The following is a 16,161-nucleotide window of genomic DNA, read 5'->3' as shown; positions in this document are numbered from 1 at the left end:
AGCTAGCAAGAGCTTTGCAAATGCTGCAGTAGACGGTGGGTAATGAATTCTGTCTCTACTTGCTCTGGGACATCGCATACAATTTGATCTTGATATTTTTTCCGGAGCGTTGGGTGTTCAGTGGGTAAAATAAAAATTTTTGAATGTCACATCAGATATTTGACCGGATATCGGAGGGGTTTTCGGATACAAATAAAACAAACGAATTTCACGGCTGGCCTGTAAACCGTGAGACGAATCTTTTGAGCCTAATTAATTCATCATTGGCGCATGTGGGTTACTGTAGCATTTATGGCTAATCACGTACTAACTAGGCTCAAAAGATTCGTCTCACAATTTTTTACATAACTGTATAATTAACTTTTCATTTTATCTATGTTTAATACTTTATTTAGGTGTCAAAGATTCGATATGATGTTTTTGGGAGAAAATTTTTTGGAACTAAAGATGACGTTACATATGTCTTTACTGTACTCTGTACTAATTGCTGATTCGTTCTATTCGTGAATAATTGCTTAAAAATTGTTTTGGTGAGTATATGCCGCATAAACAGATATCTGGTTTCTTGGCGCCGCCGCGTGAGCCGTCGCCGCGCGCATGCGCCGTTGCTCGCCGCGTTAGTGCCGTGCCGGTCGCTGCCTAGTCGCCGCCGTGCGCACGCAGCCGCGCCTCGCGCCGCGTCGCCGCTCGCTGCGCCGCTGCCGCCACCGCTCACCGCCATCGCGTCATCCCCGCGCCGCGGAGTCACGTCCCGCCGCACTGCCCGCGTGCGCGGCGTCGCCGCGTTGCCGCTACTCGCCACCGTGCGCGCGTTGTCGCCCGCTGTAGCCGCCGCCGGTCGTTGCCTTCTCGCCGCCGTGCTCGCCAGCCGCCGCCGTGCACACTCGCCGCCGCCGCACCGCGCCGTAGTCGCCGGTAGCGCACGCCGTTACGCCGCCGCTGCTAGCGCACATCGCCGTAGCCGCGTGGCCGCGTGCCATCGCCGCCGTGCGTCGCCGTTAGGGTCGCATCGCCGCGCGCTGTTGCCACCGTGCGCCGCCGCCACCGATCGTCGCCGCGCCGCCCCTCGCCACTGGTCTCCGCCGTCGCCGGGCACTGCCGCGTCGCCGGTCGCCGCCACGCCGCCATCCCGTCCGTCGGCTAGCCGGCCGAACCGAGCCGGCCTCCCCATCTCTCTGCTTGCCTTGAGACCGGGTACCACTGACCAGTGGGGCCCGTCTGTCGGCGCCTCTCCCCGGCTGACGTCAGCGCCTCCGATTATTTGTGCAATAAATCAATCAGGACTTTCTGTTTAGCTTAAAAAACCTAGAAAACTTCTAAAATGCACAGAAAATTCATCTAGTGTCCGTTGTAGTCCATTCAAATTTCGTTAAATCCATAAAAATGTTGAGAATCTATTAGAAATATTTTCTTGCTCTGTTTCAGTAGTTTTATAGTCTATTTTTACTTGTTTCTCTTGTTTGACGTGTAAGTTCCGATCCGTCTGACACGCCGATCTTTTTCAAAGTCTTTGTTGAGCTTCCTCAAGGTCTAGAACAAGGGAAGTGGCACATTAACCTTGAATATATTGACCCTACATTTATAAATTTCTAGTTTTATATTCAAATATGTGTTGTTTTTATTTAATTTACTTTATTTATTTGTCGGACATTTACCTATTATTTACCATCGATTATCATCATGGGTAATTTGATTAGATTTAGGCTTATGGAATTTTTAGCCATGTTTAGTTCAGCTAGCTCATGGGTTAACATTTAATTAATGCCGGACAATGTTAGTTGGTTATCATGATTAATTACTCGGTGAGGTTTAATGATAAATAAAATATTGCTTCACGGTGGTTTATGGGTGCATAATTTTGAAAGTCTCACTCATGGTAATTAAGGAACGGTTTTCGGGAATCCCTGGAAGTATTACACATACTAACCATAAGCCAAGCAGAGTGGGCAACTGTATGACCCATAGCTTAGCTTATCTCTGTCTGACGTATCTAGGCAAGAGTGAGTGTGATGGAGCATGGATGGGTCCTGCGACGACATATGTTGCTTCTGAATTTACTTAGGCACAATAGGGGTTGCCCGTCTTGGTGTAAAGGTGTGGGTGAAACCTGCAGTGGGATACGACTGGATAGGAGGTTTAGGTGAAACATCCTACCATGGTTTCCATTCCGAGGTATCGTGGTGATACATCGGTGCACGGTAACGTGTGTAAGATCATGTCTTGTGGGTAAAGTTGTACACCTCTGATCAGAGTAAAACTATTCAAATAGTTGTGCCCGCGGTTATGGGGCAAATTGCCAGACTCAGCGAAATTAGTCTCACCTTTCATAACTTGATTAATTTGAAACTGTATGGTTCACTTGGTAGTTTGGGCTTGTCGCAATGTGGTGTAACGTTGGACAATGGATGATTCAAATATTTACTTTACTTTTTATTAAGTTTATTTAAATTACTTCTTTTGCTACATATCACCACTTTATGCAAACTAACCCTAGCCTCTCCATGTTATCAATTGCATCCATTTATTTTGAACTCATTTGTCCACTTGACACGCGGTTGAAAGGCGCAGCCCCCGATCCCCGACGAGGCCTTCAGTAGGCAAAGCATGAAGAAGTGCCGAAAAAGGGGGAGAGAGGGCATCATACTCACAAACATCTCACGCAAATACGCAAAGATGGAAAGAAAAAGAATAGAGTTAGAACCAAGGTGCAACATTTGTATCTGGTAAAACCCCAACATGTCGTAGAAGGAGGAGAAGGGCGGAACCAGTACCGCCAAGGCGAACGGGACCATAAAGATGGCCTTCTCCGAGAATGACGGCGCCGGACGGGCCTCGCCCGGCTGGACGACTACCTGCCCAAGCACCGCCGGCATGAACTTCTCAGGAAGGCCGGTCTGCGCCCGGGATGGGACCCGCGACGACGGGAGCACACAGCCTGGGAGCGGAGTGTTGTCACGCGCCATGAGAGCGACGAGGAGAAGTGGCGAAGAGTAGTGTGGATGAAAGAAGTTGGGAAACAAGTGCGGCTAGCAGCGAGAAAGGGAGGCCGAGGCTGCTAAGGTCCCCCTCTTATACTCGTCGGTTGCCCTAATGTGCCCGTTCATCTTCCGTATCCCCGAGATGCGCTCCCACTATCCGGGGCGTCCTTTAGAATTCCTCGCCCCCGTGGAGGCCACGTGCCAGGCGCGAGGCGGGAAAATTTTCCCACTTCACACGCAATGCGCCCTCTCGACTCCCACGTGCACTTACGGTCACATCCGTGTCGCCTCGGCTCTCGCAAAAGATGCGGCACAAAATGGTAGGCGTGTGCAGGCGGACGTGCAGTACCGAGTAACAGATGCATGCAGGCGGGCGGGCGAACGACTGCGGCTCCTCGATCCCCACGCGCCATAATGCACGGGGAGATCGAGAGACGACAGACGTGTGCGAGTGGTTGCATGGGCGGTGGTGACCCCTAGATTCCCGTGCGCCTTTTTCGCGCGATTGGCCTAGAGAAACCACTGCATGTAGTTTATGGAAGCTCAAGCAACCCACGGTTAAGCGGCACCGAACATTGCAATCCGACGATATCCCTGGGCCATGTCGGTCCATGCAGCACACACAACTCCTGGTAGATTGTGCGGGCCCATTTTGGAAGAATGGGGCATTTAACGGCGCTTAACCGAGGGCCCCACCAAATGCCGGGGGCTACTGTCAGAGATATGGGCTCGGGGGTATCCCTGCGAGTACGGCGTGTGGCAGCTGTGGGACCAAGAATCCCTAGGAAGGGGGTCAGGCCCCAAGAGACACGTGCCCCCACGGTGAGCCCCAAAGATACCTGGCCGGATCAAGGGGCGGGGTCGGGCCGCCCCGACACCCGCGCGTCTCTGGACTGCTACGAAGCCCACGTGTCAAGGAGGGGGCGTAGCCCTAGGTTGCAACCTTCGAATTTGCGATGGGAGATGACCTAGAGTACGCGTCACCCGAGTGGCAGAGGAAGACGTGCGTATGCCCCATATTTAATGCGGTGCAGGCACGTATACGCCCCTGATGGCGTCTTCTGCAGAAAAAGAGGCAAAGAATGGTCAAATACCTCTGGAAAGACTGACACACCTCTAATGTGTCAGGGTACCAACCCCTACACCATCACCGCCGCATTTAATACAGCTGGCAAACATAAGAAGGAAGGAGGACGGCTACCCGTTGCTTGGAACGGTCGCCCACCCTAGGGATGACGCGGGCTGATGGACCAGGCAAGGGAGGCGTGGCCGCCTCCTTCACCAACCCTCTGACAGATGGGACCAAGCAAGGACAACATGGCTGACACGCCCACCTACCCTCTAACGGACTAAGACCGACAAGACAACAGTAGGTCACCACGACGGTGACCCGGCAAGACGGCGGATCGGCTGCCATAGCATCATGATGATCTTGTGGAAAATATTGGATGAGAGAGAAATCTATGATCTGTTGTTTTTTGCACTGACGCTCGTGGGTATAGGGTACATAGGAGATAGAAACTTGGAGTACAGGATATATATTTTATCGTATCTCGCTAGGATTTTATCTTTATCTTTAGAGTTTCTGTTGAACTCTGTTATCTCTAACCGTATGCAACTATATCTCTTACATGCCCCCTCAATCGTAACGGGAGCGAAACGAACGATTGCTACTGGATTTGAAATCTTATGTTTCACCATCTTTCTTTTTTGTTTCTCCATCATCAATTGCATCTCTGATGGATAGTCCTTCACTTCGGTGACTGCATCTCCTTTTGTGTCATCTCGGTCCTCCATCTTGGTGACTGCGTATGTGTGTATGTGTGTTACTGTACCACTTATGGATAATTATGGACTAATTAGGCTCAAAAGATTCGTCTCTATAGTAGCTAGAAGGAACTAATCTAATACTAAATATTGATAGAAATATAATCTAATCTACAGATGATATATGGTGGCTAAAAAGAAATTGATCTAACACAACTATTGTTATATTGAGTTACATAACTAATTGAAAGGTAGAATGCATGCACTGTATCCATGCTGAAAATGGATGACACTGGTTGTCTCCTCGCCGCCTTGCTCTCTGCTGTGCGGAGAAGATGGATAGCTGGGGATGCATGGCTGCCACCGAGCGGAGGTCTGAACGATCTTGCCATTGGTGCACTGTAGCCGCAAGTCTGAACTGACCGGTTAGATGGGCTCGCCGGCGGCAGCTTGCCGCCGGTGTGCCGACGAGGACTCAAAATCGGTAGCTAGTTTTGGGATCTACGTTCTGATACCATGTGAAAAATATTAGATGGGAGAGAAATCTATGATCTGTTGTTTTTTTCACTGACCGTCATGGGTATATTTATAGAGTATATAAGAGATAGAAACTTAGAGTACAAGATAAATATTCTATCGTATCTCTCTATAATTTTATCTTTATCTCTAGAGTTTCTGTTAGACTCTTTTATGTCTAACTGTATACAACTATATCTCTAACAGATCTACCTGACAGTAGGAGGTCGGGCCGAGTTAACTATGGTGATCCCTACAGGCCATGACCCTATTTAGAGGAGGGAGAGATCCATTCTCACTCAATCCCGAAAAAACTTTTAAAAGAAGGCTTATACTCGCTTGCCATATGTATTTTTAAATCTAATTTAGCTATCCGTGTAGAACTGTACGGGAAATCCCTAGTTAACCCTTAAAAAGAATTGGAAAAAAAAAGGATAATTCATACCCGCTCCTGCCCTTTTCTAACGAAGAAGGGAGATTATTCCCCAAATTCCCCCCTGCGAACGACTCGCTTCAAACTCGGCCGCTTTCCGTCTCGCTTCAATAGTCTTGTTCCGATTTAATCGGAGCGAACCTGATCCTAGATACAGAGATCGTTGGCCGCGAGGGTTTGAGGCGGCGGCCGCGAACGACGGAGTGCAACCGCGGCGAGAAGGTATTTTCCATTGGATTCAGAAAACTAGTTACATATGATCGTGTCGGGGGCGGGGGCGGGGGCGGGGGCGGCGGCGGCGGCGGCGGCAGACACAATGGAAGTAGCAGACGCGCGTGCGACAAGCCATGGAGGCTTCTCCATCCCCATCGTTCTGAAAGAGAAAGGTCATCATCAAGAGGAGGAGGAGATTCATCTCCATCTGTTGAAGCAGCTGCTCACACCATTCATCCTGGTTCCGGGGGACGACCCGGTGCTCCGGGAGTGGATGCACGCTAAACCCACTCGCGGCAAGGAGAGGGACTCTGCGCCACCGCGTCGTTGCCACCGACTGTTCAGGATCAAGCTCTCCGTCCGGAGAGGGCAGGCCTTGTGGTCGCACAAGGAGACCCCTCGTTTCAGCGCCGAGCGAGAGAGCGGGGGCCCCCTCCGCCTCGTCCGCCTCGTCGCGGACGGGTCTCGTCTGGAACTGGAAGATGACGGCGGCCAGGTGGGCGCCCTCTCATTTTTCCGCCTCAAGCCATCGCAGTCCGGGCTGTCCGGCAAAGGAGAGACGCTCGATCGAGACTCCGTGCCGATGAGGGTGGTGGCCGTCATCAGGCGGTTTCCTGGCCCCGGAGGCGACTGCATTGCCCTCATCTCCAAGCTGTGGTCGGCAAGACTCGGAGTGCGCCTCCATGACAAGCTCTTCCTCCTGCCCCCCGGCAATGCAACAGTCACCATCACTTTCTCCGAACGATGGTTCCGTGTCCCCTCTAAATGGTCGGAGCAGAAATTGTACACTAGGGTCGGCCATGATTTCGTCAACATTACGGCCACATTGGAGGAGCTGGCCCGGACGCTCTACCAGATGTATGAGCAAGAGGAGCAAGAAAAGATGATACTTAGCAAGAAACAAGAGCAGGAGAGGAGGAGGCAAGAAGAGTTGAACAGGAAAAGTGACGAGCTGGAGATGAAGCCCATGGCTTACATTCCTCTAGGTCATGGGGATATTAAGTGGGAATCATCTGATGAAGCAATGCTCCGAAGGTTTGAACTGTCACTGGGCACCAACAGGGAAGTTTTCTGCAACTTTGTTGAACAAGAATGTCCTCAGGACATGCGTTGGAGGCTTGCCTGTTATGACAGATTCGTTCTGCCATTGACAACGGTGGAGCTTCAGGTAGTGGGATTTGTGGAAGGCTATTTGGACCCAAAGACCTTCGACTTCATAGAACAAAGAGGCCAGACAGAGACGTTAAGAGCAGTGGCAATGGTGTCGGTGTCACCACAGGTGGATCAGATTTTGAGTTTCAAGTTCCTAGCAGACAATCTAGCAATACGGCTCAATGATGGAACCATTCTTACTGGCTGGACTGGAATCACAGTTAGCATCCATTGTGGAGATGATGATGATGATGATAACAGTTGCACATTCTTGTCCTGCACCTCAGCAGAGAGCTCGACACACCAAATTCTAGAATGGAAGAATGATGGTAAAAACCCCATACCATGTTCATGTTTGCTTGTTCAGCTCAATAGGAAGCTTCGCCAGGTAAATGCCACAATGACTAGCAGGGAAGAACAGGATTTTGGACTTAGTTCCATCTTTGCATCAGAAGCAGAGGAAGACCAGGGACTTTTGTATCACCACATGCAACAAGAAAATGATGATTTGAGGCATAATGTGTTATCCCTATCTGGGAAGCTATCAGTGGAAGGGGAAGGGGAAGGTGAGTACAGCTTGTTGTTTGAATCTCCTGGGGAATCTGATTGGGTGAAGGTTTCAGAGCCATATGTACCCAAGTTTCCAACTGATGAGGAAATTAGGATGAGGGAAGAGTGGCGCAAGGAACGGCTTAAGCTAGTCATGGAGCCGATCACACAACCGGTGCCTGAACCAAGGAGGGGTTGGAATTATTTCATGTGTAAGCCAGGCAGCAGGAGCACCAGAAGGGCAGAGCTCCCAGTGCGTGAACCTTTCGCAGGGTTCCACTATTGGATCTTGTCTGACAAATTGGAATGTAAGTTCATATATATATTCATCTGAAGTGCATCTCCATGAGCACCACTTGTTTGCTGCTTGTTAACCTGGGTACAAAATGGTGATCACTATGACCAACATATTGGTTGTGAACTTAATTAGCATACTTTATATAGCAAAATGGATTGTGCTTACTGCTTACATAAGAAAACGCCTACCAATTCATGTAATGTAACACAGATAGCAAGGTAACAACAGCCTTAATGTAGTGTTATAGGGAAAAAAATAACACTCGGGAAATGAAACAGCCGCTTTTCCTTAACTCTCTGGCTGTATGTTATTACCAGTTGAGGAATTCGGTTACTGCTTGGGGCTTTGCTAAGGAGGCTTAACTTTGCAATTCAAGTAACTAAATATATGCCTGTGTTTCGTACTTTTTCTCCAAGTCTTGCATTCTTTTCTCTAAGACAAGGTCTGGGTACTGGTTATTGTTTGCTTGGTTTCTAGTTTTTGTTTGTTGCAGATCATAATACCATACTAATTAATTAATTCTTTGAATCCAGCAAAGTTGCATCCTAAGAGGAAGCTTTATCCTAGACTTGTTTGTTTGGAGTGGTGTACTTGCTCACCCAGCAGGATGTTGCAAGTCTACACCCTCGAGATCATTGTAGCTGATTCTCTCCATTCCTGCAAACTCGACATATCCGGTTTTGTCGCTATTAGGGACTTCCGAGATGAACAACGCAATTACATTTTCAACAGAGAAATGGATCACCCATTGACTGTCCAATCACAACATGTATGCACTCCATCTCTTCCTCAATCTTCTTATTAACTTCTCCAAACGTAATTGATGAAAACTATGGAATACTGATCAACTTTTCAGGGTGTTTTGCGGCTGCCAACATTGAGCCCTCGGAGAGCCATTGATAGTAATTCTGATATCTTGCTTGAGTTCAACCTGGAGATGAAGAGAACAGGTGATGGCATTGACAGTTACCATGAGCTGATCCAAGGAGTAGTAGAGCATCCTAGTTTAGAGGGGCGCAGATGGTCCAGAGTCAATGAGCTGTCCATTCTACCTTGTGGCAACCACTCTACTCCAGTGATGCGCCTGAAGCTCGCTATGATTTCGAAAGGCGTCGAGGCTACCATTGAGCTTCAGGCGCTCATTCTGCCTCCCGAAGGCATTGGTTTGCGCTGCACAGCTCGGGCAGGCTGGATAGATGATGACATTGAGCTTTTTGATGGCAAATACGGTGGCGGCGACAACACCTCCCTTCAGTTTGTGGTGGCGACGGAGCTGCATGGCGACATGGAGATCTACCTGGAAGGAGTATTCAATGGCGTGAGCAAGGCATGGTGCCTTGGTTTTGTGCCAAAGTTTCATGCATTGTTCTCTCAGGAGGTAGACTTCCAATTCGCTCAGCTTTCGCTGACTGTTGCCTGGTCCATGTAGATAATGCCCGTGTGGCTTTTTACAGAGTTGCCGTTCTATTTTCCTTTTAGCTTGCGAGACTTCGGACTGTTTCATATCCTGATTGTTCAGGCACATTTTTTTTTTTCATTTTTTGAAAGACCAGGTATAGAACTGTTGCCATTGGTGTCTCAGATAATGTGAATCGCGCGCGAGCTGTGTTTTGGTATGTTTCAGCCCCCGTTTTACCTGAAATGTTGGAATGAGAATTTTCCGAGTATTCAAGTATATGGCATGTAAATTTCGTCTTCGTTCCATTGTGTGCTGCTGTGTGCCTGTGTGCAGGAATTCAGGTGGATGATTGTAGTTGGAATGTTCGATATGCGGCAAATGCTGGTATCAATTGAAGCAGCCAAAAAAAGAAATATCGCCGTTGCCGGGGAATTTTCGAGTATTCGAGTATATGGCATGTAACTTTCGTGATACGCAGCAAATACCGGTCTCAATTGAACCTTACGTGCTCTGAAAGGAAACACATTTATTAATAAATTTTCATAGCTGATATCAACCGATGTCTTCTTCGTTGCGTTGTGTCAAATAGTGGGGCGGTCTAATGCGCTATCTTCCCCTTCACTTCAAGCTCATGCCATTCCGATTGGGAGGAAAGCCCACATGGCCCAGCGTCTTTTTAGGCCCATGAGCGAATTATTAGCTAGTTAGATTTTCTATATTTTATGCGTAAAAAGTTTATAAAGTTTACGTATACATATATAAATTTTCTATATGCAAACTTTTTACATATAAATCAGTGTATCAATATGACCTAAAGAAACATTACGCAGAATTATGCACATAGAAAATTTATAGATAGGGACCTTATGATATAAAATTTGTGCATTGAAAATTTATAACTATAGATATAAATTTGAAATGAATTAAAAAAAACATACATATGGCCTATAAGATCCAAGTTGTTGGTCTCTATTCATAGTTAGTTTGGCCAGCTAGCAGAATAACAAAAGCCCAAGCCCAAAAATAACGTGAATATGGCCAAAAATGAAACAAAACCTAACACGTTTACCTGGCAAAAAATAAGATGGATAGATTCACGCATCGTGAGAGCGCGCGCACGCTCGGGCATTAGACTCCGGCCACACGTACCGGCGCGTGCACAGCACGTGCTGGAGAGACTGCATGGCATAATGGGTCGACACGGACCTCGTGATCGATCCCACGGCGAGTCCGATGAAACGCCGCGCGCGACGTGGCCCGTTGCCCTCCAGCATCACGGCGACGAACCGCGCGTGACGTGCACCGCGGCAGGCAATTTTCGGTAACTGCACGCAAGCAAAAGGCACGCGGCCGCCCGCGCGCCCCACGTCCCCAGCCCCCGCAGGCGCAGCGCAACCCCAACCCCGTGCCGCTCGCGGTCGGGTCGCGTGTGCGCAAGAGCTCAACGGAGCAGCCGCCGACCCACCCATCAATTCCGCGCGGGCGGCACGGCACGCAGGTATGCTAAGGCCATATTCGACGTAAGTCTCGTGGGCGCTATTACCTAGAATGACATATCATCTAAAGAGTTTGAGACTAGGATAAAACATCCCCTCTTAATGTATAGTTTCATCTATTGTTGTTTTCTAGGTTATATGCAAGACACAAGCTATCTAGGTAACAGTGCATAAAAGATTTCATCTTTATGAAACTCACTTCATCTCTCTTCATTAATACTTTGCCACATGATCAAAAATGTCTACATGTCACCCTATTTATTGCCCATGAAACTTCCATTGAGATTGGCCTAAGGGACGCCGCCACGGCGCGCGGTCACGTTCGTCGCGGCACAGCTTAAGGGGTGTTTAGTTGCGAAATGAAAATTTTTGGGTGTCGCATCAGACGCTTGACCGGATGTCGGGAGGGGTTTTCAGACACGAATGAAAAAACGAATTTCACCGCTCGCCTAGAAACCGCGAGACGAATCTTTTAAGTCTAATTAATCTGTCATTAGCGTATGTGTGTTACTGTAGCACTTATGGATAATTATGGACTAATTAGGCTCAAAAGATTCGTCTCTATAATAGCTAGAAGGAACTAATCTAATACTAAATATTGATAGAAATATAATCTAATCTACAGATGATATATGGTGGCTAAAAAGAAATTGATCTAACACAACTATTGTTATATTGAGTTACATAACTAATTGAAAGGTAGAATGCATGCACTGTATCCATGCTGAAAATGGATGACACTGGTTGTCTCCTCGCCGCCTTGCTCTCTGCTGTGCGGAGAAGATGGATAGCTGGGGATGCATGGCTGCCACCGAGCGGAGGTCTGAACGATCTTGCCATTGGTGCACTGTAGCCGCAAGTCTGAACTGACCGGTTAGATGGGCTCGCCGGCGGCAGCTTGCCGCCGGTGTGCCGACGAGGACTCAAAATCGGTAGCTAGTTTTGGGATCTACGTTCTGATACCATGTGGAAAATATTAGATGGGAGAGAAATCTATGATCTGTTGTTTTTTTCACTGACCCTCGTGGGTATATTTATAGAGTACATAGGAGATAGAAACTTAGAGTACAAGATAAATATTCTATCGTATCTCTCTAGAATTTTATCTTTATCTCTAGAGTTTCTGTTAGACTCTTTTATGTCTAACTGTATGTAACTATATCTCTAACAGATCTACCTGCCAGTAGGAGGTAGGACCGAGTTAACTATGGTGACCCCTACAGGCCATGACCCTATTTAGAAAGGGAGGGAGAGATCCATTCTCACTCAATCCCAGAAAAAACTTTTAAAAGAAGGCTTATACTCACTTGCCATATGTATTTTTAAATCTAATTTAGCTATCCCGTGTAGAACTGTACGGGAAATCCCTAGTTAACCCTTAAAAAGAATTGGAAAAAGAAAAGGATAATTCATACCCGCTCCTGCCCTTTTCTAACGAAGAAGGGAGATTATTCCCCAAATTCCCCCCTGCGAACGACTCGCTTCAAACTCGGCCGCTTTCCGTCTCGCTTCAATAGTCTTGTTCCGATTTAATCGGAGCGAACCTGATCCTAGATACAGAGATCGTTGGCCGCGAGGGTTTGAGGCGGCGGCCGCGGTGAGACGGTGAGGTCCCAGGATTTGCGGCGGCCGCGAACGACGGAGTGCAACCGCGGCGAGAAGGTATTTTCCATTGGATTCAGAAAACTAGTTCCATATGATCGTGTCGGGGGCGGGGGCGGGGGCGGCGGCGGCGGCGGCGGCGGCGGCAGACACAATGGAAGTAGCAGACGCGCGTGCGACAAGCCATGGAGGCTTCTCCATCCCCATCGTTCTGAAAGAGAAAGGTCATCATCAAGAGGAGGAGGAGATTCATCTCCATCTGTTGAAGCAGCTGCTCACACCATTCATCCTGGTTCCGGGGGACGACCCGGTGCGCCGGGAGTGGATGCACGCTAAACCCACTCGCGGCAAGGAGAGGGACTCTGCGCCACCGCGTCGTTGCCACCGACTGTTCAGGATCAAGCTCTCCGTCCGGAGAGGGCAGGCCTTGTGGTCGCACAAGGAGACCCCTCGTTTCAGCGCCGAGCGAGAGGGCGGGGGCCCCCTCCGCCTCGTCCGCCTCGTCGCGGACGGGTCTCGTCTGGAACTGGAAGATGACGGCGGCCAGCTGGGCGCCATCTCATTTTTCCGCCTCAAGCCATCGCAGTCCGGGCTGTCCGGCAAAGGAGAGACGCTCGATCGAGACTCCGTGCCGATGAGGGTGGTGGCCGTCATCAGGCGGTTTCCTGGCCCCGGAGGCGACTGCATTGCCCTCATCTCCAAGCTGTGGTCGGCAAGACTCGGAGTGCGCCTCCATGACAAGCTCTTCCTCCTGCCCCCCGGCAATGCAACAGTCACCATCACTTTCTCCGAACGATGGTTCCGTGTCCCCTCTAAATGGTCGGAGCAGAAATTGTACACTAGGGTCGGCCATGATTTCGTCAACATTACGGCCACATTGGAGGAGCTGGCCCGGACGCTCTACCAGATGTATGAGCAAGAGGAGCAAGAAAAGATGATACTTAGCAAGAAACAAGAGCAGGAGAGGAGGAGGCAAGAAGAGTTGAACAGGAAAAGTGACGAGCTGGAGATGAAGCCCATGGCTTACATTCCTCTAGGTCATGGGGATATTAAGTGGGAATCATCTGATGAAGCAATGCTCCGAAGGTTTGAACTGTCACTGGGCACCAACAGGGAAGTTTTCTGCAACTTTGTTGAACAAGAATGTCCTCAGGACATGCGTTGGAGGCTTGCCTGTTATGACAGATTCGTTCTGCCATTGACAACGGTGGAGCTTCAGGTAGTGGGATTTGTGGAAGGCTATTTGGACCCAAAGACCTTCGACTTCATAGAACAAAGAGGCCAGACAGAGACGTTAAGAGCAGTGGCAATGGTGTCGGTGTCACCACAGGTGGATCAGATTTTGAGTTTCAAGTTCCTAGCAGACAATCTAGCAATACGGCTCAATGATGGAACCATTCTTACTGGCTGGACTGGAATCACAGTTAGCATCCATTGTGGAGATGATGATGATGATGATAACAGTTGCACATTCTTGTCCTGCACCTCAGCAGAGAGCTCGACACACCAAATTCTAGAATGGAAGAATGATGGTAAAAACCCCATACCATGTTCATGTTTGCTTGTTCAGCTCAATAGGAAGCTTCGCCAGGTAAATGCCACAATGACTAGCAGGGAAGAACAGGATTTTGGACTTAGTTCCATCTTTGCATCAGAAGCAGAGGAAGACCAGGGACTTTTGTATCACCACATGCAACAAGAAAATGATGATTTGAGGCATAATGTGTTATCCCTATCTGGGAAGCTATCAGTGGAAGGGGAAGGGGAAGGTGAGTACAGCTTGTTGTTTGAATCTCCTGGGGAATCTGATTGGGTGAAGGTTTCAGAGCCATATGTACCCAAGTTTCCAACTGATGAGGAAATTAGGATGAGGGAAGAGTGGCGCAAGGAACGGCTTAAGCTAGTCATGGAGCCGATCACACAACCGGTGCCTGAACCAAGGAGGGGTTGGAATTATTTCATGTGTAAGCCAGGCAGCAGGAGCACCAGAAGGGCAGAGCTCCCAGTGCGTGAACCTTTCGCAGGGTTCCACTATTGGATCTTGTCTGACAAATTGGAATGTAAGTTCATATATATATTCATCTGAAGTGCATCTCCATGAGCACCACTTGTTTGCTGCTTGTTAACCTGGGTACAAAATGGTGATCACTATGACCAACATATTGGTTGTGAACTTAATTAGCATACTTTATATAGCAAAATGGATTGTGCTTACTGCTTACATAAGAAAACGCCTACCAATTCATGTAATGTAACACAGATAGCAAGGTAACAACAGCCTTAATGTAGTGTTATAGGGAAAAAAATAACACTCGGGAAATGAAACAGCCGCTTTTCCTTAACTCTCTGGCTGTATGTTATTACCAGTTGAGGAATTCGGTTACTGCTTGGGGCTTTGCTAAGGAGGCTTAACTTTGCAATTCAAGTAACTAAATATATGCCTGTGTTTCGTACTTTTTCTCCAAGTCTTGCATTCTTTTCTCTAAGACAAGGTCTGGGTACTGGTTATTGTTTGCTTGGTTTCTAGTTTTTGTTTGTTGCAGATCATAATACCATACTAATTAATTAATTCTTTGAATCCAGCAAAGTTGCATCCTAAGAGGAAGCTTTATCCTAGACTTGTTTGTTTGGAGTGGTGTACTTGCTCACCCAGCAGGATGTTGCAAGTCTACACCCTCGAGATCATTGTAGCTGATTCTCTCCATTCCTGCAAACTCGACATATCCGGTTTTGTCGCTATTAGGGACTTCCGAGATGAACAACGCAATTACATTTTCAACAGAGAAATGGATCACCCATTGACTGTCCAATCACAACATGTATGCACTCCATCTCTTCCTCAATCTTCTTATTAACTTCTCCAAACGTAATTGATGAAAACTATGGAATACTGATCAACTTTTCAGGGTGTTTTGCGGCTGCCAACATTGAGCCCTCGGAGAGCCATTGATAGTAATTCTGATATCTTGCTTGAGTTCAACCTGGAGATGAAGAGAACAGGTGATGGCATTGACAGTTACCATGAGCTGATCCAAGGAGTAGTAGAGCATCCTAGTTTAGAGGGGCGCAGATGGTCCAGAGTCAATGAGCTGTCCATTCTACCTTGTGGCAACCACTCTACTCCAGTGATGCGCCTGAAGCTCGCTATGATTTCGAAAGGCGTCGAGGCTACCATTGAGCTTCAGGCGCTCATTCTGCCTCCCGAAGGCATTGGTTTGCGCTGCACAGCTCGGGCAGGCTGGATAGATGATGACATTGAGCTTTTTGATGGCAAATACGGTGGCGGCGACAACACCTCCCTTCAGTTTGTGGTGGCGACGGAGCTGCATGGCGACATGGAGATCTACCTGGAAGGAGTATTCAATGGCGTGAGCAAGGCATGGTGCCTTGGTTTTGTGCCAAAGTTTCATGCATTGTTCTCTCAGGAGGTAGACTTCCAATTCGCTCAGCTTTCGCTGACTGTTGCCTGGTCCATGTAGATAATGCCCGTGTGGCTTTTTACAGAGTTGCCGTTCTATTTTCCTTTTAGCTTGCGAGACTTCGGACTGTTTCATATCCTGATTGTTCAGGCACATTTTTTTTTTTCATTTTTTGAAAGACCAGGTATAGAACTGTTGCCATTGGTGTCTCAGATAATGTGAATCGCGCGCGAGCTGTGTTTTGGTATGTTTCAGCCCCCGTTTTACCTGAAATGTTGGAATGAGAATTTTCCGAGTATTCAAGTATATGGCATGTAAATTTCGTCTTCGTTCCATTGT

The 16,161-nt window shown here is 48.1% G+C and overlaps 2 protein-coding genes across 2 annotated transcripts; both read left to right on the top strand.

Annotated features, from left to right (window-relative positions):
- The first annotated feature begins 5,733 nt into the window (after nt 1-5,733).
- LOC102701550 lies at nt 5,734-9,614 on the top strand. Its single transcript, XM_006655511.3, has 3 exons — nt 5,734-7,916; nt 8,440-8,675; nt 8,763-9,614. Exons 1-3 carry the CDS (start codon nt 5,951-5,953, stop codon nt 9,333-9,335), a joined length of 2,775 nt encoding a protein of 924 aa, XP_006655574.3. The 5' UTR covers nt 5,734-5,950; the 3' UTR covers nt 9,336-9,614.
- Nucleotides 9,615-12,243: 2,629 nt separating this feature from the next.
- On the top strand, nt 12,244-16,161 carry LOC121054550. The gene is made up of 3 exons (XM_040524592.1): nt 12,244-14,463; nt 14,987-15,222; nt 15,310-16,161. The coding sequence occupies exons 1-3, from the start codon at nt 12,498-12,500 to the stop codon at nt 15,880-15,882; spliced, it is 2,775 nt and encodes a 924-aa protein (XP_040380526.1). The 5' UTR covers nt 12,244-12,497; the 3' UTR covers nt 15,883-16,161.

Source organism: Oryza brachyantha, chromosome 5 (assembly GCF_000231095.2).
Source record: "Oryza brachyantha chromosome 5, ObraRS2, whole genome shotgun sequence".
Lineage (NCBI taxonomy): Eukaryota > Viridiplantae > Streptophyta > Magnoliopsida > Poales > Poaceae > Oryza > Oryza brachyantha.
The sequence above is the reverse complement of the archived record's forward strand: the minus strand, read 5'-3'. Positions and strand labels throughout refer to the sequence as shown.